The sequence below is a fragment of the Somniosus microcephalus genome, chromosome 7, assembly GCF_052327205.1.
Source record: "Somniosus microcephalus isolate GS21.2 chromosome 7, FLI_Smic_1.0, whole genome shotgun sequence".
NCBI lineage: Eukaryota > Metazoa > Chordata > Chondrichthyes > Squaliformes > Somniosidae > Somniosus > Somniosus microcephalus.
The window spans coordinates 93,400,449-93,422,501 of NC_140993.1; the positions used below are offsets into that span (position 1 = coordinate 93,400,449).

General features: G+C 49.3%; 2 protein-coding genes across 6 annotated transcripts in view; one reads left to right on the forward strand and one right to left on the reverse strand.

Annotated features, from left to right (window-relative positions):
- The window catches only part of LOC147114800 (RNA-binding Raly-like protein), an 859,876-nt gene that overhangs the window by 555,484 nt on the left and 282,339 nt on the right, over positions 1 to 22,053 (reverse strand). The window lies entirely within an intron of this gene.
- Positions 13,114 to 19,149, forward strand: LOC147114802 (uncharacterized). Its single transcript, XM_085992758.1, has 2 exons — positions 13,114 to 13,192; positions 16,854 to 19,149. The coding sequence occupies exon 2, from the start codon at positions 17,039 to 17,041 to the stop codon at positions 17,759 to 17,761; it is 723 nt and encodes a 240-aa protein (XP_085848884.1). The 5' UTR covers positions 13,114 to 13,192; positions 16,854 to 17,038; the 3' UTR covers positions 17,762 to 19,149.

Here is a 22,053-nt window from a genome sequence, read left to right on the forward strand (position 1 = left end):
GAGCTGCACCAGGCATACCTAAAAATGAGGTGCCAACCTGGAGAAGCTGCAACACAGGACTACATGCATGCTAAAAAGCAGAAGCAGCATGCTATAGACAGGGCTAAGCGATCCTACAATCAACGGATCAGATCAAAGCTCTGCAGTCACGCCACATCCAGTCGTGAATGGTGGTGGACCATTAAACAACTAATGGGAGGAGGAGGCTCCATGAATATCCCCATCCTCAATGATGGTGGAGCCAGCACGAGTGCAAAAGACAAGGCTGAAGCGTTTGCAACCATCTTCAGCCAGAAGTGCAGAGTGGATGATCTATATCAGCCTCCTCCTGCGGTCCTCATCACAGAAGCCACTCCACGTGATATCAAGAAACGGCTCAGCGCACTGGATACAGCAAAGGCTATGTGCCCTGACAACATCCCGGCTATCGTGTTGAAGACTTGTGCTCCAAAACTAGCCACGCCTCTAGCCAAGCTGTTCCAGTACAGCTACAACACTGGCATCTACCTGACAATGTGGAAAACTGCCCAGGTGTGTCCTGTCCACAAAAAGCAGGACAAATCCAATCCGGCCAATTACCGCCCCATCAGTCTATTCTCAATCATCAGCAAAGTGATGGAAGATGTCATCGACAGTGCTATCAAGTGGCACTTACTCACCAATAACTTGCTCACTGATGCCCAGTTTGGGATCCACCAAGACCACTTGGCTGCCGAACTCATTACAGCCTTGGTCGAAACATGGACAAAGGAGCTGAATTCCAGAGGTGAAGTGAGAGTGCGATAGCAAAATACTGCAGATGCTGGAAATCCGAAATAACAACAGAAAATGCTGGAAAAACTCAGCAGGCCAGGCAACATCCGTGGAGAGAAATTAAAAGTCGACGTTTCGGGTGAACCCTTTTTCAAAACTGGAAAGGAAATAAAATAGATTGAAGGCAGGGCTGCGATAGAACAAAAGAGAAGTAAAGAGACATTAAGAGGTATTCAAAACCAGACGAGATGGTAATAGGACAGTGGAGACAAAGACGGCTGAGATTAGGCGTGAGGTGTACGGGCAGGATGAGAAACAGCTGCCATGTGGGAGAGAGAGAGAAAAAAAGGGGGGGGGAGGGAAGACCCAAAACAAAGGGGTGGAAAAAAAAAAATATAAGTAAAAATGTAATAGGGGCCGAGGTTATGATCTGAATTTGTTGAACTCGATATTGAGTCCGGAAGGCTGTAAAGTGCCTAATTGGAAGATGAGGTGCTGTTCCTCGAGTTTACGTTGAGCTTCCGTGGAACAATGCACGAGGCCAAGGACGGTGAGGTCCGAGTGGGAATGGAGCGGTGAATTAAGCTCGGGGTCACCCTTACGGACTGAACGGAGGTGTTCCGCAAAGCGGTCACCCAATCTGCGTTTGGTCTCCCCAATGTAGAGGAGACCGCATCGTGAGCAGCGAATACAGTATACTAGATTGCAAGAAGTACAAGTAAATCGCTGTTTCACCTGGAAGGGGTGTTTGGGGCCCTGGACAGTGGGAAGGGGGGAGGTATAGGGGCAGGTGTTACATCTCCTGCGCTTGCACGGGAAGGTGCCAGGCGAAGGGGAAGGGCTGTTGGGGGTAATAGAGGAGTGGACTAGGGTGTCTCGGAGGGAGCGGTCCCTACGGAATGCTGAAAGGGGAGGGGAGGGGAAGATGCGTTTGGTGGTGGGATCACTTTGGAGGTAGTGGAAATGGCAGAGGATGATCCGCTGAATGTGGAGGCTGGTGGGGTAAAAGGTGAGGACAAGGGGAACCCTATCGTGGTTCCGGGAGGGAGGGGCAGGGGTGAGGGCAGAAGTGCGGGAGATAGAACAGACACAGTCGAGGGCTGTGTTAACCACGGTAGAGGGGAATCCTCGGTTGCGGAAAAAGGAAGACGTGTCGGAAGCACTGATGTGGAAGGTGGCATCGTCGGAGCAGATACGGCGGAGACGGAGAAACTGGGAGAATGGAATAGAGTCCTTACAGGAGGCGGGGTGGGAGGAAATGTAGTCCAGGTAGCTGTGGGAGTCAGTGGGCTTGTAGTAATTATTGGTCGATAACCTATCCCCAGAGATGGAGACGGAGAAGTCGAGGAAGGGAAGGGAAGAGTCAGAGATGGACCATGTGAAGGTGAGGGAAGGGTGGAAATTGGAGGCAAAGTGAATGAAAGTGTCTCGTTCGGGGCGAGAGCAGGAAACGGCACTGATACAGTCATCAATGTATCGGAAAAAGAGGTGAGGGAGGGGACCTGAGTAGGACTGGAACAAAGAGTGTTCCACATATCCCATGAAAAGGCAGGCATAGCAAGGACCCATGCGGGTACCCATAGCAACACCTTTGATTTGGAGGAAATGAGTGGAGTTAAAGGAGAAGTCTGTGTGGAGTTTGTACATTCTCCCCGTGTTTGCGTGGGTTTCCTCCGGGTGCTCCGGTTTCCTCCCACAGTCCAAAGATGTGCGGGTTAGGTTGATTGGCTATGATAAATTGACCCTTAGTGTTAGGGGGATTAAATACGTGGGGTTACGGGGATAGGGTGGGATATGTGTTGGTGTAGGGGTTACGGGGATCGGGTGTGATATGTGTCGGTGCAGGCTCGATGGGCTGAAATGGCCTCTATCTGCATTGTGGGGTTTCTGTGATTCTGTGATTCTGTGATTGTTCAATGTGAGAACAAGTTCAGCCAGGCGGAGGAGGGTGGTGGTGGATGGGGACTGGTCGGGCCTCTGTTCAAGGAAGAAGTGGAGCGCCCTCAGGCCATCCTGGTGGGGGTTGGAGGTGTAGAGGGATTGTACGTCCATGGTGAAAATGAGGCGGTTGGGGCCAGGAAACTGGAAACTGTTAAAGTGGCGGAGGGCGTCCGAAGAGTCGCGGATGTAGGTGGGAAGAGACTGGACAAGGGGAGAAAAGATAGAGTCGAGATAGGAAGAGATAAGTTCCGTGGGGCAAGAACGGGCTGAAACGATGGGTCTACCAGGGCAGTCCTGTTTGTGGATCTTGGGAAGGAGGTAGAAGCGGGCTGTGCGGGGCTGGGGAACTATGAGGTTGGTGGCAGCAGGGGGAAGATCTCCAGAGGAGATGAAGTCAGTGACAGTCTTGGAAACGGTGGTTTGATGTTCGGTAGTGGGGTCATGGTCCAGGTGGAGGTAGGAGGGGGTGTCGGAGAGTTGGCGTTCAGATTCCGCTAGGTAGAGGTCAGTGCACCAAACAACAACAGCACCACCCTTGTCAGCGGGTTTAATGACAATGTCAGGGTTGGATCTAAGAGAATGGAGTGCTGCAAGTTCAGAGGGAGGTAGGTTGGAGTGAGTGAGGGGAGCAGAGAAATGGAGACGGCCGATGTCACGGCGGCAGTTAACGATGAAAAGTTCTAGAGAGGGTAAGAGGCCAGGGGGAGGGGTCCAGGTAGAACGGGAATTCTGCAAGCGGGAGAAAGGGTCAGTCGTGCGGGGGGAAGACTCCTGGCCAAAGAAGTGGGCACGGAGACGAAGGCGGCGGAAAAAGAGCTCAACATCATGCCGAGCTCGAAATTCATTGAGGTGGGGGCGTAAGGGGATGAAGCTCAGGCCTTTGCTGAGGACTGATCGTTCGGGGTCAGAGAGTGGAAGGTCAGAGGGGATAGTGAAAACGCGGCAGGGGGTGAGATTGGGAGAAGGGGGGTCAGAGGAAAGTGAAGGGGAAGAAGGTTCCGGAGGGGCGTTGGTGTCCAAGAGTTGATGAAGCTTGCGATCCTTGACATCGGAAAGGAAGAAAAAAAGTTTTTTGTTGAAGCGTCGGATGAGTCGAAGGATGAAATGGAACTGTGGACCCGGACAGCTTTGAGATAGAGTGCGCCGGTGTTGCTGAAGAGAGAGGTCGAGAGTGTTCATGTGGCGCCGCATGGCATTGAGCGTGGATCTCAGGATGCGGCGAGAGCAGTAGTTCGAGGAACGCTGAATATCTTGGAGATATTTGTAATCCTGGGTGGATCCGAAACACGAAGGGTGGAAGTTTAGTTGGAATCCACGTGGAATAAGTCGGAACCGGAGACAGTTGCTGAGGAAAATGATATGGCTGAGAAACCGAGTCTTGGCAGATACCTGATCAAACACGAGAAGGGAAACTGAAAGTAATGAAGATAAACTAGGTTGAAGAGCCAAACGGAGATCCCGTTGAAGAGAAGAGCAGAACTTCTTCAATGTGGGCATTCCTAGAAGAGGTGTGGCAGTGAACCAAACACTAGTAGTGAAGTGAGAGTGACTACCCTCAACACCAAGGCAGGATTTGACCGAGTCTGGCATCAAGGATTCCTAGTAAAACTGAAGTCAATGGGAATCGGGTGCAAAACTCTCCACTGGCTGGAGTCATACCTAGCACAAAGGAAGATGGTTGTGGTGATTGAAGGTCAATCATCACAGCCCCAGGACATTGCTGCAGGAGTTCCTCAGGGCAGTGTCCTAGGCCCAACCATCTTCAGATGCTTCATCATTCCTCCAACATAAGGTCAGAAATGGGGATGTTCGCTGATGACTGCACAGTGTTCAGTGCCATTCACAGCTCCTCAGATAATGAAGCAGTCCATGCCTGCATGCAACAAGACCTGGACAACGTTCAGGCTTGGGCTGATAAGTGGCAGGTAACATTCGCGTCACAGAAGTGCCAGGCAATGACTATCTCCAACAAGCGAGAGTCTAAACACCGCCCCTTGACATTCAATGGCATTACCATCACTGAATCCCCCACCATCAACATCCTGGAGGTCACCATTGACCAGAACCTTATTTGGACCAGCCACATAAATAGTGTGGCAACAAGAGCAGGTCAGAGGCAAGGTATTCTGCGGCGAGTGTCTCACCTCCTGGCTCCCCAAAGACTCTCCACCACCTACAAGGCACAAGTCAGGAGTGTGATGGGATACTCCCCACTTGCTTGGGAGGGTGCACCTGCAACATCAATCATAAAGCTCAACACCATCTGTAGTGTATGTACCTTTAAGGGGAGAACTACTTTTTACAGCTCCTGTATACTGTAGTACCGGCAGTGACCACACCTGTATATAAACCCTGAGTAGGGATCTGTGCGTTTAGTTTTTAAAGTAACCCTCATCCAGTAAATACCTGTTGATTGTTCCTGCAGTCTCGTGTCTAGTTATTGAAGGACACACTACATCAAAAATACATGGATCTAACAGTGGCGACGAGGCAGATTCGAACCTACCTGCAACTCTGCATTACCTCCCAGGGATTCGCTCCTGGAGAACAGTGGAAGAAAGTTGAGGCCAGAAGCACGGGCGTCGACCACGAGCAACCGCCCAGTCATCCAGCAGAGATTGAGCATCGCAGGGGAGGCTGTTGAGAGCTGGGCTTGGTTCTCCAGTCACGGTGGTCCAGCGAAACGGGCTGGCAACAGGTACGGCGCAGACCCTTCCCGGACAGCGGCGACTAGAGCCGACCGACGGCACAGAAAAGGCCGAGCAGCGTCGACGGGAGAAAAGAGAGGGTAGAGCGCACAGGGCGCAGCCAGTGTTCAGGACCGAACGGCGTCGATGGGAGAAGAGAGAGAGGCGCGAAAGAAAACGCGCAGAGCGCAGCCGGTGTTCAAGGGACGAGCAGCGTCAGCAGGGAAGAAGGGAGAGCGCGGGAAAACGCCATTATGAGCCGCAGCGGAGAAGAAGGGAGAGTGCGGGAAAACGCCATTTTGAGCCGCAGCGGAGAAGAATGGAAGCGCGTGAAAACGCCATTTTGAGCCAGTCTAACCACACCCAGGGATGCCGAAGAGTGGCAGTATCACAGCGTTTGACAATGAAGTCAAAGATTGGACGACATATGTCGAACGCATAGAAGTGTACTGCAAGGCGAATGAAGTGCCAGATGAGAGGAAAGTGCTGGTATTGTTGAATTCCATGGGTGCAAAAACGTATGGCTTACTGCGAAACCTAGTAACCCCAGAGAAGCCAATGGACAAGGATTTTGGAAACATAGTGTCAACCCTACAGAACCACTTAAAACCCACACCGCTGCTGATAGCAGAAAGATTTAAGTTTCACAAAAGGAACCAGCATAAAGATGAAAGTAATGCTGAGTATTTAACGGAACTGCGTAAGCTATCGAAACACTGCCAGTTTGGAGCGGGACTGGTAGATACCTTAAGGGACAAGTTTGTGTGTGGGCTTCAAAGTGAAGGAACCCAGAAATGGCTTTTATCTGAAAAGGACCTTACGCTGGAAAAGGCTTTCAGCATGGCGGTATCACATGAAGCAGCCACACGGGGCGCTGCAGAGATACAATGGCGACCGCAAGAATATGGCACAAATGAAATGTCATACGGAACAGTGAAGCGTTATTGCTGCGGCAGAACAACACACGACCATAATGATTGCTGGTTTAAGGACAAAGTGTGCAGACAGTGTGGAAAAGTAGGACACATAGCAAGAGTCTGCAGGTCGGGAAAGAAAACCAGCAGCAAGAAATCTCCACAGGAGAAGTACAAGAAGGTGACGGAAAGTAGTTCAGACAAACAGAAAAGTGATACAGACTCCGGAAGCAAGGAGCTGGGTTGTCTGAAACTACATAAGGTGATCCAAACGGAGGATCATCAAACTATCTGGGTCATGCTCAAGATAGCTGGAGTCCAAGTGAAAATGGAATTGGACACAGGATCAGCCCTAACAGTCATAAACCGAAGGGACTCCAAGCGGCTATTCTCACATATACCCTTGAGAGATACAGAGATTGTCTTGAAGACATACACGGGACAAAAAGTCTACCCCAAAGGAAAAATAAGGGTGAACGTTGTATATAACGGTAAGGAAACACCAAAAATGGACCTATATGTATTGCCAGATGGAGGACCACCACTACTAGGACGTGAATGGATCCGGACGATACAGCTAGATTGGCATTCCATACAAGCACTGACTGTAGATGCCAAAAAGGATGACGACGCCACACCTGGACGACTGTCAAAAATGCTAACTGACGCACAAGTGTTCCAGGAGGGACTTGGAACACTAAAAGGCATAACAGCGACGATCAAAATAGAGGAAAATGCAAGCCCAAAGTTTTTTTAAGGCCAGACCGGTGCCTTATGCGATCCGCCCAGCCGTCGAAGCAGAGCTGGAAGGTTTGGAACGTTCAGGAGTACTGTCCAAAGTGGACTGGAGCGAGTGGGCTACACCCATCGTTCCTGTAATGAAGAGGTCGTTGAGTAATATGCCTGGGGAACCAAAGAAAGTTCGCATCTGTGGGGACTTTAAGGTGATAGTGAACCCAGTCCTTCACACGGTACAATATCCGCTCCGCGGATTGAAGATATTTTCGCCTCGCTATCTGGAGGGAAACGCTTCACTAAGATTGATCTGGCCCAGGTGTACCTGCAAATGGAGGTAGAAGAAGCCTCGAAACAGTACCTCACGATCAACACTCATAAAGGCCTCTACCAATACAACCGGCTGGTGTTCGGGGTAGCATCAGCTCCGGCTATTTGGCAAAGGGCAATGGATCAAGTCCTGCAAGGGATTCCAGGGACCCAGTGTTATTTGGACGACATCCTGGTCACGGGCGAAAATGACAGTGCTCACCTTGCCAACCGGGAGCAGGTGCTCACTAGATTGAAGGAATATGGGCTCCGAGCAAATCGCCACAAATGCGAGTTTTTCCAAAAGCAGATCTCGTATTGTGGCCACGTTATTGATGAAGAGGGGTTACATAAGTCCCCTGAAAAGATTGAGGCAGTAGTCAAGGCTCCAGCACCGGAAAATGTGTCACAACTGAGGTAGTTTCTCGGGCTGGTGAACTACTACCATAAGTTCTTGGCGAATTTGTCTACAGTACTACATCCACTGAACACCCTACTGCAAATGGGGGTACCATGGAAGTGGAATGACGAATGTAAATGAGTTTTCTAGAAGTGCAAAGAATTGATCACATCAAAAGAGGTGTTGGCTCATTTCAACCCAGCACTACCAATTCGGTTGGCGTGTAATGCATCACCCTATGGTATTGGAGCGGTGCTGTCGCACAAGTTCCCGGACGGCTCGGAGAGGCCGGTAGCCTTTGCGTCTCGGTCACTAACCTCAGCCGAGCATAACTACGCCCAGATTGACAGGGAGGCCCTCAGCCTAGTGTGGGGAGTGAAAAAGTTCAACCACTATCTGCACGGGCAGAAATTCAACTTGCTGACGGACCACCAACCACTTGTCTCCATCTTTAATCCAAAGAAGGGCGTGCCGGTGATGACTGCGCAACGGCTACAAAGATGGTCGCTTTTTCTAGGGGCAAACCAATATGAAATCGAGTATAAGGGCACGAAACAGCACGGAAACGCTGATGGGCTATCACGGCTGCCACTGCCTACTGCGGAGGAAGCACCAGCAGTGGACCCTGTCGAAATATTTCATTCGAATATAATTGAATGCTTGCCAGTACCTAACGCTGATATAGAGAAGGAGACCCGAAATGACCCGACACTGTCTCGGGTATATGACTTGACGGTGAAGGGATGGCCAGCACATGGCGACTCACTGTTGGCAGCATTCTCATCCAGAAGGGAACAGCTGTCAGTATGCCAGGGGACCTTGATGTGTGGATCCCGAGTGGTAATTCCACCCAAGTTAAGGGAGAGAGTGCTCAATGAGCTTCATGAAGGTCATCAGGGAGGGGTGAAAATGAAAAGCCTTGCTAGGGCTTATGTGTGGTGGCCGGGGATCGATCAGCAAATCGAGGACCTGACAAAGAGCTGCTCAGGATGCCAGAAGGTCCAACATGCACCACCACATGCCCCTCTACACCCATGGGAGTGGCCCTCATCTCCATGGCAACGGGTGCATATTGATTTTGCTGGTCCATTCATGGACTCAATGTTTTTAATAGCCATGGATGCGCACTCGAAATGGCCTGAGGTGATCAAAATGTCGTCCACCACCACGGAGAAAACTATTGCAGTCCTACGGACCATATTTGCCAGGAACGGCTTGCCAGAGCAGATTTGCTCTGATAACGGACCACAGATTGTGTCCAAAGAGTTTCGAAGATTCATGAAAAGGAATGGGGTACGGCATTACACATCCGCCCCGTATCATCTAGCCACAAATGGATTGGCTGAGAGGTTCGTACAAACCTTTAAGAAAGCAGTAAGGGCCATGTGCGATGACGACATTCTACTGCAGCATAAGGTGGACAATTTCCTGTTAGCCTACAGAAATGCGACACATGCAGTCACCAACCAGACCCCGGCCATGATGTTCTTTAACCGAAGGTTGAGATCTCGTCTGGATTTGCTCAGACCAAATGTACGAAGAGATGTTGAGAATAAGCAATTCCAGCACATCAATGAGAAGCCAACAAGGAGCTTCAATGTAGGGCAACCAGTCTTGGCCTGCGACTACCGAACAGAGAAATGGCAACCAGGAACGATATGCACACGGCAGGGGCCACTAATGTACACAGTGGATGTTGGGGAGAACATTGTGAGACGCCATGTCGACCAGATCCTAGAGTCACAGGAACGAGTCAACCCCATGTCTCGCGCACCTGGTGATGAACCCGACATACAGGTAGCATCTACCCCAGAAACAGTAGCATCGGAAGCTGATGAACTAACTGACGACAGGGGGCCTCCGCACCAAGAACAAGACACTCAGGAAAGGCGCTATCCAGAAAGGATCAGGAAGCCGCCCCAAAGACTGAATTTATAAATGGACTATTTTCAGTTAATGTGCATGTTAAAAGTGTTAATTGTTAAATGAATGTTATGGTACTGTCAATCTAAAAGGGCAGGAATTGTAGTGTATGTACCTTTAAGGGGAGAACTACTTTTTACAGCTCCTGTATACTGTAGTACCGGCAGTGACCACACCTGTAAATAAACCCCGAGTAGGGATCCGTATGTTTAGTTTTTAAATAACCCTCATCCAGTAAATGCGTTGATTGTTCCTGCAGTCTCGTGTCTAGTTATTGAAGGACACACTACATCAAAAATACACGGATTTAACACCATCCAAGACAAAGCAGTGGCATCCACCACTTTAAATATTTACTCCTTGCGCCACTGGCAGACAGTGGGGATAGTTTGTACAATTTACAGGATGCACTACAGCAACTCACCAAGGCTTCTTCGACAGCATCTCCTAAATCTCCACCACCTAGATGGACAAAGGCAGGAGGTGCATGGGAACACCATCAACTCCAAGTTTCCCTCCAAGTCACACATGATCCAGACTTGGATATATATTGCTGTTCATTCATTGTTGCTGGGTCAAATTCCTGGAACTCCCTACCTAGCAGCACTGTCGGAGTACCTTCAGCATATGGATTGCCGCAGTTCAAGATGAAGGATCACTACCACCTTCTCAAGGGCAACTAGGAATGGGCATAAATGCTGGCCTTGCTAGCGATGCCCATATCCCGAGAATGAATAAATGAAAATAAAGACATTTCTCCTAATCTCTCTCCTCACTCTCTTTGGGGGGCAAGCGGGGGATGGGATGTGACATTTAAATTGATGATCCTTTGTCACTAATTCCCCAATCAGATGAAATCGTCTTTTCCTATTCCTTCTATCAAAACCCTTCATAATTTAAAATAGGTCTTTTAAATATACCTTCTGTGCTACAGTGGAAATAGAGCCAGAATCTCACGTTTGTCCTCATAACTATAGTTTCTCATACTAGGTACCATATTGGTGAACCTATGCTGTACGATCTCTATGGGTTTAATGTCCTTTCTATAATGGGGTGTCCAAAACGGTACACAGTGCTTTTAACTGTGGCGTAACAATTACCCAGCACAAATTGATCATAACCTCTTGCTCTTATACTCACTGCCCCTAATAATAAAACCTAAAATCCCACTGGCTTTTTTCTTATGGCTTTATCGACCTGCATTTTCAAGGAATTATACATTTGCATCTTTAGGTCTCTCTGCTTCTTCACACCATTCAGCTTCTTTCCATTAAATTTATACTCACATTCCTTGTTTTATCTTCCAAAATTCACGTCACACTTTTCTACAGTTAGTTACACCTACAGTCTACCCATTCCATTAGTCTTTTACAGTCGTTCTCAACCACCACTGGTCTCTGGGATACACCATTTCCAATCCTTCTCCAATCCGCGCAACACTCGTTAATCCTAATCATTTGTTTCTTGACTGTCAACCAACTTTCTATCCATGCTGCTACATTCCTTATTATATCGTATGTCTCAATTTTTATAACAAGCCTCATGTGAGACACCTTATTAAATGCCTTCTGAAAATCTGAAAATCTGTATGTTATATCTACTGCATTCTCTCGATCTATACATTCAGTTACTTCTTCATAAAACTCTACTAAATGTGTCAAATGTAACTTGCCAATAACAAATCCATGCTGCTTGCTCTTGATTATGCAACTCTACCTGCTCAATAATTTGAGTGTTGTAAAACTGAGCCATACAAAACAGGAAGGAACCAGGTTTGATTCCTGATATGTGCTGTTAACTGATCTCAGTAGGGACAGTGGTAGGTGTGCTATAATTGGGCTCTGAGCGGCTGGGAAAATTCACTCATGCTTCCTGCTTCTGATTACTAACCTTTGACTCCAGTTGGAAAGTGCGTTTGTGCGGACAGTGGGTGAAGGAAGAACATAGCTTGGCTGTGATGTCTCTCATGGTGAAATAGGTTGTGAAAACTCACTGTCTGGGCTCAGGTATGAAGAATAACCTCTTGGTCATGGTACTAGAGACTGGCTCGAGTCAATGGAAGAATTCCCCATTGTCAGATGACTGATTGACACACTCCATATCTTATAGTGCAGAATAATTCTCCCTACCAATTTATCTCCCCTCTTAAAAAAAGATGGAAGAGTTCCCCTCAATTCCAGGTAAAACCAGCTAAACTTCTCCACGGAGGATAAAGCAGAATCTCAAATGCAGCTTTCAGAATAGGATTCTAACATTTCACTGCCAGAACTGTGGGTTCTTCACATCAAAAATAGACACGTAAATAATGTCCCGTCACAATAGATATCTAATTTAGTGATCTTTCAATTCATGAAGTGGATAGCAGTAAATGTGGCACATCCTGTCATTCTCTGGCAATAAATAGGGCTAGTGTTTGATGAGGCAGCTCTTTGCACTGATTGTAGAAATTTACAGATGCAACTGAATTGACCACTAAAAGACTCTAGACCATATAATCTTTTATTCATACTTACCATAATGTTAAAGGCAATCACCTTTATGAAACATTATTTGGCAAAGAAGTAGTTTGGGGGAGAGTGAACTTACCATAACATGATTATATTCAGCTGCAAGTCAAAATGGGCCTCTCTATGCTGGAGGGTACAATTGCTATTTATTCTTGCTATCAGTGTGAATGTTCACTACCATTTAATATGGCTCTTTGAATGTTAGCATATAAACAATTAACACGTTCACGTGAAATGTTACTGTCTGCTATTTTAATAGATGTGTTTACCCAATGATTAATAGTAGACTAGGTATATTTCATATGAATGTGTTAAGTAGTCATACAGTAATATTGCTCTAATTTCAAGAGTTAATGTTTAGATTTTCATTTAAAACATTTCTTTAAAAGTTTGCTGTATCATATTTGTTTTTAAAGTGCATCTGCTATACTATATGTGAGATTATCATTCTACTATTTCCTTTCATTGAATGTGTTTGTTGATTTGAAAGGCCATGAAATAAAACGTAACAGTCATGTTGCAAATGCAATTCAGAACAGAATTTCCTGCTGTTCCTGAAAACATTTAATGTGTATTCAGGAAACAAATTGGTCTCAGCTGTTATGGTGATGGGGTGCTACAATTGATTTTTTTCCCTCCCTACCGAGCTAAGAAGGAAAAAAGTAAGTCAGAGATCTCAATTCTAATTGCTATTCAGTGATCCCTGCTGAAAACTGCAGCCAGAATTTCCCCTTAAAAAAACAGGTGAGTTTGCAGCGTGAATCAGTTAAATTGTTAAAAATGGGATTTCCGACCTGATCCCGTCTCCAACTCACGCATTTCCAGTTTTATCGGAGGTGGGACGAGGGGGGCGGGCGTCCAACCCGCTCCCAGGGGACGGAACCTTAATTTAAATATTGTAATGAAATTGGCTGGAAGCCTCTTTTCCCCCGTCCATTTTGAATTTAACTGCCTGTGGATGGGTTTCACACAATTTGGGAAACCCGGCAGTTAAACCGAGGCAGAGACTGCTGGATCCAGAAGGTAAGTGGCTTTATACCTACCTCCTGGATCCAGGGTCCCTGTCTAACCCAACCCCGTGACCGGAGACCCCCTCACGAGGCCTCCGATCACCCTCCCAGGCCTCCGAGTCCCACCTAGAGGCCTCCCCCGCAACCCCCCACCGATGATGCTGAGGCTGGCTACAATCCTCCGGAAGCTGGCCCCGATCCTCCCTCCCCCCCGCCGATGCCCGATCGCCAGCCAACCACCCCCCCCACCCTTGTTGACCCGCACCCCCCGATCCACAATGACGCCCTCCCGATCCCCAATGCCGAACCCCCCCGCCGAACCGCCCAATCCCCGATGCCGAACCCTCCCGATCTCCGATGCTGAAACCCCCCCATCTCCAATGCCGAACCCCCCCCATCCCCGATGCCGTACCCCACCCCCAGTCTCCGATGCCGAACCCCCCCCATCCCCGATGCCGTACCCCCCCGGTCTCCGATGTTGAACCCCCTCGATCTCCGATGCCGAACCCTCCCGATCCCTGATGCCGAACCCTCCCGATCCCCGATGCCGAAACCCCCGGTCTCCGATGCCGAACCCCCCTGATCTCCGATGCCGAACCCCCCCCCGATCCCCGATGCCGAACCCCCCCTCCATCCCCGATGCCGTACCCCCCCGATCTCCGATGTCGAACCCCCTCGATCTCCAATGCCGAACCCCCCCCCGATCTCCGATGCCGAACCCCCCCCGATCCCTGATGCCGAACCCTCCCGATCCCCAATGCCGAACCCCCCCGATCCCTGATGCCGAACCCTCCCGATCCCAAACCCCCCCGATCTCTGATGTCGAACCCCCCATCCCCGAACCCCGATGCCGTACCCCCCCGATGCCAACCCCCCTGATCCCCGATGCCGTACCCCCCCGATCTCCGATGTCGAACCCCCTCGATCTCCAATGCCGAACCCCCCCCGATCCCTGATGCCGAACCCTCCCGATCCCCAATGCCGAACCCCCCCGATCCCTGATGCCGAACCCTCCCGATCCCAAACCCCCCCCGATCTCTGATGTCGAACCCCCCATCCCCGAACCCCGATGCCGTACCCCCCCGATGCCAACCCCCCCCCTGATCCCCGATGCCGTACCCCCCCGATCTCCGATGCCAAACTCCCCCGATCTCCGATGCCAAACTCCCCCGATCTCCGATGACGAAACCCCCGATCTCCGATGACGAAACCCCCCGATCTCCGATGACGAACCCCCACGATCTCCGATGCCGAACCCCCACAATCTCCGATGCTGAACCCCTACAATCTCCGGTGCAGAACCCCCACAATCTCCGAAGCCGAAATCCCCGAACCCCGATGCCGTACCCCCCCGGTCTCCGATGCCGAAACCCCCCCCGGTCTCCGATGCCGAACACCCCCCCGATCTCCGATGCCCGCACCCCCCACCCCCCCAGATCGACCCCTCATATCTGCAGACCTACCCACACGGCCTCACGGGTTTCCCGCCCACCTCGGAGCCCCCCCACCCCCAACCCACCAACCTGGAGAAAATTCTGGCCGCATATTTGTGGACAGGACCAGACCTGGCTGTGGTGCTTCCACGCTCAAATAGCTTGCCAAACTCAGTGACCAGTTTCCCACTTGGGCAAGGTATCCAAGGCCAGATAGTGCCTGTGCAATCAGACCCTAGCATAAACCGATGCCTTCAAGTGAAGAAAAAAGAAAATTGTGGAGAAAAAATATAATCTTAAAATGCTGTGATTTTAAAAAGAAAAAAAAATGAACTGTTGTAAATGTATTCAACCACAGGGTGGCAATAGAAGTATTTAGTACTAGTATTGAAACATAAGAGAAGTTTGATCACCATTTTTCACTAAATCAGTATTTAAAACTTCCGAAGGGACCGCTCCCTCCGCGACACCCTGGTCCACTCCTCTAACACCCCCAACACCCCTTCCCCTTTGCCCAGCACTTTCCAGTGCAAGCACAGGAAATGCAACATCTGCCCTTTTATCTCCCCCCCTTCCCACTGTCCAGGGCCCCAAACACCCCTTCCAGGTGAAACAGCGATTTACTTGTACTTCTTGCAATTTAGTATACTGTATTCGCTGCTCATGATGCAGTCTCCTCTACATTGGGGAGACCAAACGCAGATTGGGTGATCGCTTTGTGGAACACCTCCATTCAGTCTGTAAGGGTGACCCCGAGCTTCCGGTCGTCTGTCACTTTAATTCTCCACTCCACCCCCACTCTGACCTCTCCATCCTCGGCCTCTTACACTGTTCCAATGAAGCTCAACGTAAGCTCGAGGAACAGCACCTCATCTTTCAATTAGGCACTTTACAGCCTTCTGGACTCAACATCGAGTTCAAAAATTTCAGACCCTAACCTCTGTCCCTATCATTTTTTTTCTCTGTCTCACATGGCAACTGTCGATCATTCTGCCATTGCCATTTACACTTCATCTAGAGTCATCTTTTGTTTCTTAACTTGTCCCATTACCATTTCCTTTTGCCTTGCACCATCATCCCTTTTGTCTCGTAGGGCTCGACTTTGCTAATGGAGGTGGGTTGAGGGCAGGCTTCCTGGTGAGCGGGTTTCAGACCCGCTGCCGGTGTCCCATTTTGGCTTAATCAGATCAATTAGTCCCGTCGTGCGCTCTGCCTGCTGCACTGACTGTGAGCGGGTCTGTTGGTCTGCACTGATGAGGTCATTGCTGCACTTGTTTTTAAGGGCTCCTTGTAGCCTCAGCCTCTCATTTCTCGGTACTGCTGCAGCTTGAATGGGCCACGGTGAACATGAGTGCTGCAAAATCCAAGGCTGCTCCCCGATTCACTGAGGAGTCCCTGCAAACTCTTGTGCAGGGTGTAAGAGGACCGTAGGCAGATTCTGTTCCCTCCCAATGGCTGGAGGAAGCCTCCTCAGCAGACAACGGCAGCCTGGCTGGATATTGCTGAGGAGGTAAGCGCAAGGTCGCTATGTACACGCACCTGGGTCCAGTGCCGAAAACGCTTCAATGATCTTGTGCAAACATCAAAGTGAGTAACACATCACACTTACCTTCAAACTGCTTCCCTTCACTTCTCATCACCAGCACTCTGCATTGTCAGCCTGGTCCTCCTCATCCCACCTTACCCTTACTTCCCTTGCACCCTTACCTCTCTGTCTCTCTCTCTGTGCTGAATCACTTCACTATTCTACTATGCAGCCCTCACACTCACTCTCACTGTTACGCAATGACAACAACTAACAACGCACAAGGAGGGAGCTTCCTCTTGCCACCTCACTCCATCTTGGTCTCCCACTAAGCTTCTAGGTTTTGGATTCTTCACACACACTCCATCACTCTCGCTGAAACTCCACTTGTGTCCCTCCTTGCAGGAAAAACTAGCCCACAATAAGAGGGAGAGAGCAAAGACAGGAGGAGGCACACCATCCCTGGCCACATTAACAAATGCTAAGGAGGCTGGTCACGACATCGTGGGAGGTGGCGAGGAGTTGGAAGTGGGGGAAGGAGAGACGGGCGCATTTGAGGAAGCTGGTACAGAATGCATTTTCATCCCCCGCATTTACAATTCATGATTGACTGTAATGGCATATGTTGCTCATAGAGATTGACTTCTGATCATCTGCACAAAATCGTCTGCTACCTGAAAATCTGATGTCTAACTCATGCCTTTACTCTCTCACAGAACCATCGAGAGCCCCACTCCTCATTGTCCAGGAGGAAGAGCCGGACGACTCCTCAGAGGGAGCAGCGTCACCAGGACTCAGCGCACCCAGCACCAGCGCAGCAACGCACACCTCGGCGGGGCCATCGCGACATAGAGTAGTGTTGTCACCTGGTGTACCACAGCTCACAAGTGAGCATCAGCAGATGATGGAGACAGCGACAGCAGTGGAGAGTCTGCGTTGGAGGGCACAGGACTCTCCTAGCTCAGCTCAGCTGCATGTAGACGCTGTGCCTCTGGGGCCATCCAGAAAGAGAGCGGTGCTGGAACTCCAGGAACAAGTGCAGGAGTCTCTGACAGGGTTTGTATCCAGGGTAACTGCGAGTGTGGAGAGAATGGAGGAGTCCATCTCTAACATGAGCACTGCCTTTGTGGAGGCAGTGGTGCATGAACGTTCTGCCATGGAGAGGGTGGCAACCGCCATGGAGGACATAAATCGCCAGACTAACAAAAACATGGTGACTCTTCAAAATAGATTGTCTGCAATGGAGAAGAGCTGGGCATCTATTGAGGAGAGACACTACAGCTTCATGGATGTCTTTGTTATGAGGACTGCCGGTACAGAGACGGGTCCTCATGGTCCTCCTGATGTGCAGCAAGGTGCTCTCCAGCCACTTGCTAGCACTGAAGTGCAGCTGACCCATGAGAGGGATGTTGGTGGCAGGCAACAAGGAATTATGGGCTCCTCTCCAAGCGCTCACACGCCCATGCCACTGCGGAGCCCTCGGTCAGAGCCCCACATTCCACATCAAACTGAGATGGCTGTCTCAGCCCCTGTGCAGCCACAGGAAGAGCAGACTGTGGAGGAGCCCTCCCAGGCTCCCAAACCCAGAGGACACCCGCCAAAGGCAGGCGCAGCATCAAAGTAAGCAAGGTGCCTCTACATCTGCTGAAGCCACAGGGGAAGCACCACGTAGAAGCACGCACAAATAGTCACAAGGGTAGTCACATGGATGTTTTATTGTGCTGTAAATTATCGAGTGTCCTCCTTTTGTGATGCCATTAAACAAAAGTGATGGCAAGCAGTTGAGGCTCTGGTCTATGTGTTCTGGGAAATGGAAGTTGCACAGTGAGGGCTCAGGGCTAATTGCATTTATAATGATGGTGGTGACAGTGATCAGAAAACACCATTTATTGGACAGATGATGGATGGTGTGTTAAGAATCTTGACCTTATCTTCATCTCCATCTGCCAGCCACCTGTGTTTGAAGTGTAAGCTCATGTGAATCTGGCATGGATGAGTGCATCCCTTGCCTGACGGCCAGCAACATGGTCGCCTGCTGCTGGATTGGCCACATCCGGCCCCGCAAGGCGTCACTCCCCGTCCTTCTCCTCGTCTTTTTCCTCGTCCTCCAAGGAGGCTGTGTGCTGAGCCACTTGTTCATCTAGCAGCACTAAGTCGCGCTGCTCTTCCTCCGAATCGGATGGCCAGGATGAGAGGATGTAAATGGTTCTCATCCTGTTGTTCCCGTTGAGGCAAGAAGCTTGCCAGCGCACACTCAAAGTGGCCTGAAATTATTCCCAATCAGTTCAAACAGCAGATGTGTGTCAGCTTGACTAGTCACAAGGTCAGTAGATTTGCAAAATCTTTTCCCAAACCTCCAACAACAAAGTTATTGCATTTGAATGTCAGCCATGTTACAGGAGCGCTTTTAAAGTTCTGCACCAATAATGACTACAGATCATGTCCTATACCAACTCGTCTCCTTGCAGCAGGACTGTTTCTGACACGACGGGAAACAGGAGCCAGAGGCACGAAAATGGGAAACCTCCATCAAAATAAGATTATCAAGGCAGTCAACAGGCTCTCAACTGCCTTAACTCCCTGTCCCACCGGTTGGAGTCGGGTCAGTTTGGGAGCAGCTGAACAGACACTCAGGAAAATTGTGTGGGGGTGGGATGGAGGCGGGTTGGGTGTCTGAAGCCATTTTTTCCGAGTTTAGCAGCTGACACGCTTCCGAACCCGCCTCCTCAGGGCTGTTAAAATCGAGCCCTTAATCTCTCCTGCCTTCCATCCTATCACAGACCTTCCCTTTTGTTCTCTCCTCCCCTCCCCCCTCTCCCTGTCCCTACACTTGCTTAGAAACCTGTTACATCTCCAACTTTTTCCAGTTCTGACGAAGGGTCATCGACCTGAAACGTTAACTCGGTTTCTCTCTGTATAGATGCTGCCTGACCTGCTGAGTATTTCCAGCATTTTCTGTTTTTATTTCAGATTTCCAACATCCACAGTATTTTGCTTTTTTAAAACTTTATGCCAAGGTTAATCTATCCTAGTTTATCATAATCAGGTTAGTTTCTACATTCTTGATCTATTGATAAAGGACTTCACTTTTTTGGTCGTTAATACAATTTACGTTTAAGAGGACAGTCCGTTAGAAAACAAATGGATTAAGATAAGTACAGGAAACTTTGTGCTATCCGGCACCGACGAGACCGAACTGCTGCCGTTCCCTCAAAACTGCCAGACAATCCAGAGTTAATGTTGAAACATCAACAAACCCTGTTGCTTAGCAACAGCCTCTAAACAGTCGGCAAGTGTCTCTGTAGCGTCTCTAGCTGAAGCTGTTGCTTAGCTACAGACCTTACAGAGCTTGACTGTTCAAAAAAAGCAAAGAAAAGAAACGAAAAGAATAAAAAACGGCTCCTGATTTTTGCCGGTGGCTCGAGTTTGCCGGACGGTTCGCCTCCGGATAACTCAAAGTTTCCTGTATTGAGAAAGGAAAAGGCTCATTTTAACTTTCATTACTGGAATAATATGGATTATTTACATTTGTCCAATAGTATTTCTGATGATTTTATATAATATAAGAACATAAGAAATAGGACCAGGAGTAGGTCATACAGCCCTTCGAGCCTGCTCACCATTCAATAAGATCATGGCTGGTCTTCTACCTCAACTCCACTTTCCCACCCTATCCCCATATCCCTTGATTCCCTTAGTGTCCAAAAGTCTATCGATCTCAGTCTTGATACTCAACGACTGAGCATCCACAGCCCTGATTGTGCTGATGAGGAGACCACGCAATCAGTCACTTGTGGTGAGGTGACCACACAATACAGTTAATATAAAAATTATATACCGGGCATAAAATTTACCTGTAATAATTACAACTTGCCTTTACAAGTGTCAGCCGCGGCTCAGTTGGTAGCACTCTTGCCTTTGAGTCAGAAGGCTGTGGATTCATGTCCCACTCCAGAGACTTGAGCACAAAAATCTAGGCTGACACTCCAGTCCAGTACTGAGGTAGTGCTGTATTGTCGGTGGTGCCGTCTTTCGGATGAAACATTAAACCGAGGCCCCGTCTGCACTCTCAGGTGGACGTAAAAGATCCCATGGCACTATTTCCAATAAAAGCGGGGGAGTTATCCCCATGTCCTAGCCAATATTTATCCCTCAATCAACATAACAGAAACAGATTATCTGGCCATTATCATACTGCTGTTTATGGGAGCTTGCTGTGCACAAATTGGCTGCCCCGTTTTCTACATTACAACAGTGACTACACATCAAAAGTACTTCATTGGTTGTAAAGCGCTTTGGGATGTCCTGAGGTCATGAAAGGTGCTATATAAATGTAAGTATTTCTTTTCTCTCTTTCTTTACATAGTCCCTTTAATGTAGTATTCCTCTGCCCACCTGGGGCTCTCTTGCCATGTCAGAGCTCCGAGTAGAGCGCTTGTTTTGGGAGTCTCCTATCGGGCATGCGGACAATGTGACCCATCCATCGGAGCTGATCGAGCGTGGTCAAAGCTTCGATGCTGGGGATGTTGGCCTGAGCGAGAACACTGACGTTGGTGTGCCTATCCTGCCAATGGATTTGCAGGATCTTGCGGAGGCAGCGTTGGTGGTACCTCTCCAGTGCTTTAAGGTGCCTGCTGTACATGGTCCATGTGTCTGAGGCATACAGGAGGGCGGGTATCACTACTGCTCTGTAGACCATGAGCTTGGTGCCGGGTTTGAGGTCCTGGTCTTCAAACATTCTCTTCCTCAGGCGACCGAAGGCTGCACTGACACACTGAAGGCGATGTTGAACTTCGTCATCGACGTCTGCCCTTGTTGACAGTAGGCTCCTGAGGTATGAAAAGTGGTCCACATTGTCCAAGGCCTTGTCGTGGATTTTGATAATCGGGAGGCCCTCAAAGCCTCCTTGGAAAAAGTGCAACATCCCTCCGACACCTGGGACTCCCTGGCCCAAGACCGCACAAAGTGGAGGAGAAGCATCCGGGAAGGCGCCGAACACCTCAAGTCTCTTCGCCGGGAGCAAGCGGAAGTCAAGCGCAAATAGCACAAGGAGTGCACGTCAACCCAAGCACCCCACCCACCCGTCCCTTCAACCACTGTCTGCCCCACCTGTGACAGAGACTGTAGGCCCCGCACTGGACTCATCAGTCACCTGAGAACTCATTTTTAATGTGGAAGCAAGTCATCCTTGGTTCCGAGGGACTGCCTAAGAAGTAGAAGAATATACTAAATATCCCTAGGTGCTTAGAGGAGAAACAAATGCCAAGCAGCAGTAGAAGAGTTAGGAGAGAGGACCTCGATTGGCCAAATTGGAGGCTTGAGGTAAGGAAAGTGACAAGGTGGAGTGGTTTGGGGAAAAAGTTGCAGAGTATGGCTGATATACTGAAGACTCTGCTACTGGCGGTAGAAAAAGGAAGGATACACAGATGAAAGTCAGGGAACTAAAGGGCTTGTCTTTTACACTTGCGTGCTGGGCTCCGCCAACATTGAGGATGGGGATATTCATGGAGCCTCCTCCTCCTCCTGCTAGTTGTTGAAGTGTCCACCACAATGTAAAACTGGATGTGGCAGGACTGCAGAGCTTTGATCTGATCCGTTGGTTGTGGGATCACTTAGCTCTGTCTATAGCATATTGCTTCTGCTGTTTAGCATGCATGTCATCCTGTACTGCATCTTGGCCATTCGATGGGATGTAGGGCCAGAGGGGGGTTGCAGAGATAAGTGAGGCCATGGTGGGATTTGTAGGTGAAGGTGAGGATTTTGAATTCAATGTCCCGGAGGAATAGTGAATCAATAGAGGTCGCCAAGGACTAGGATGATGGTGAGTGGGGCTTGGTGCAGTACAGGATGCAGATGGCAGAGTTTTGGACACATTTTGAGTTTGTGTAATGAGGAGCTCAGAAGGTTATCAGGGAG

Coding starts and splice junctions, on each gene's coding strand:
- LOC147114802 (XM_085992758.1), top strand. CDS start 17,039: ATGATGGAGACAGCGACAGCAGTGGAGAGTCTGCGTTGGAGGGCACAG.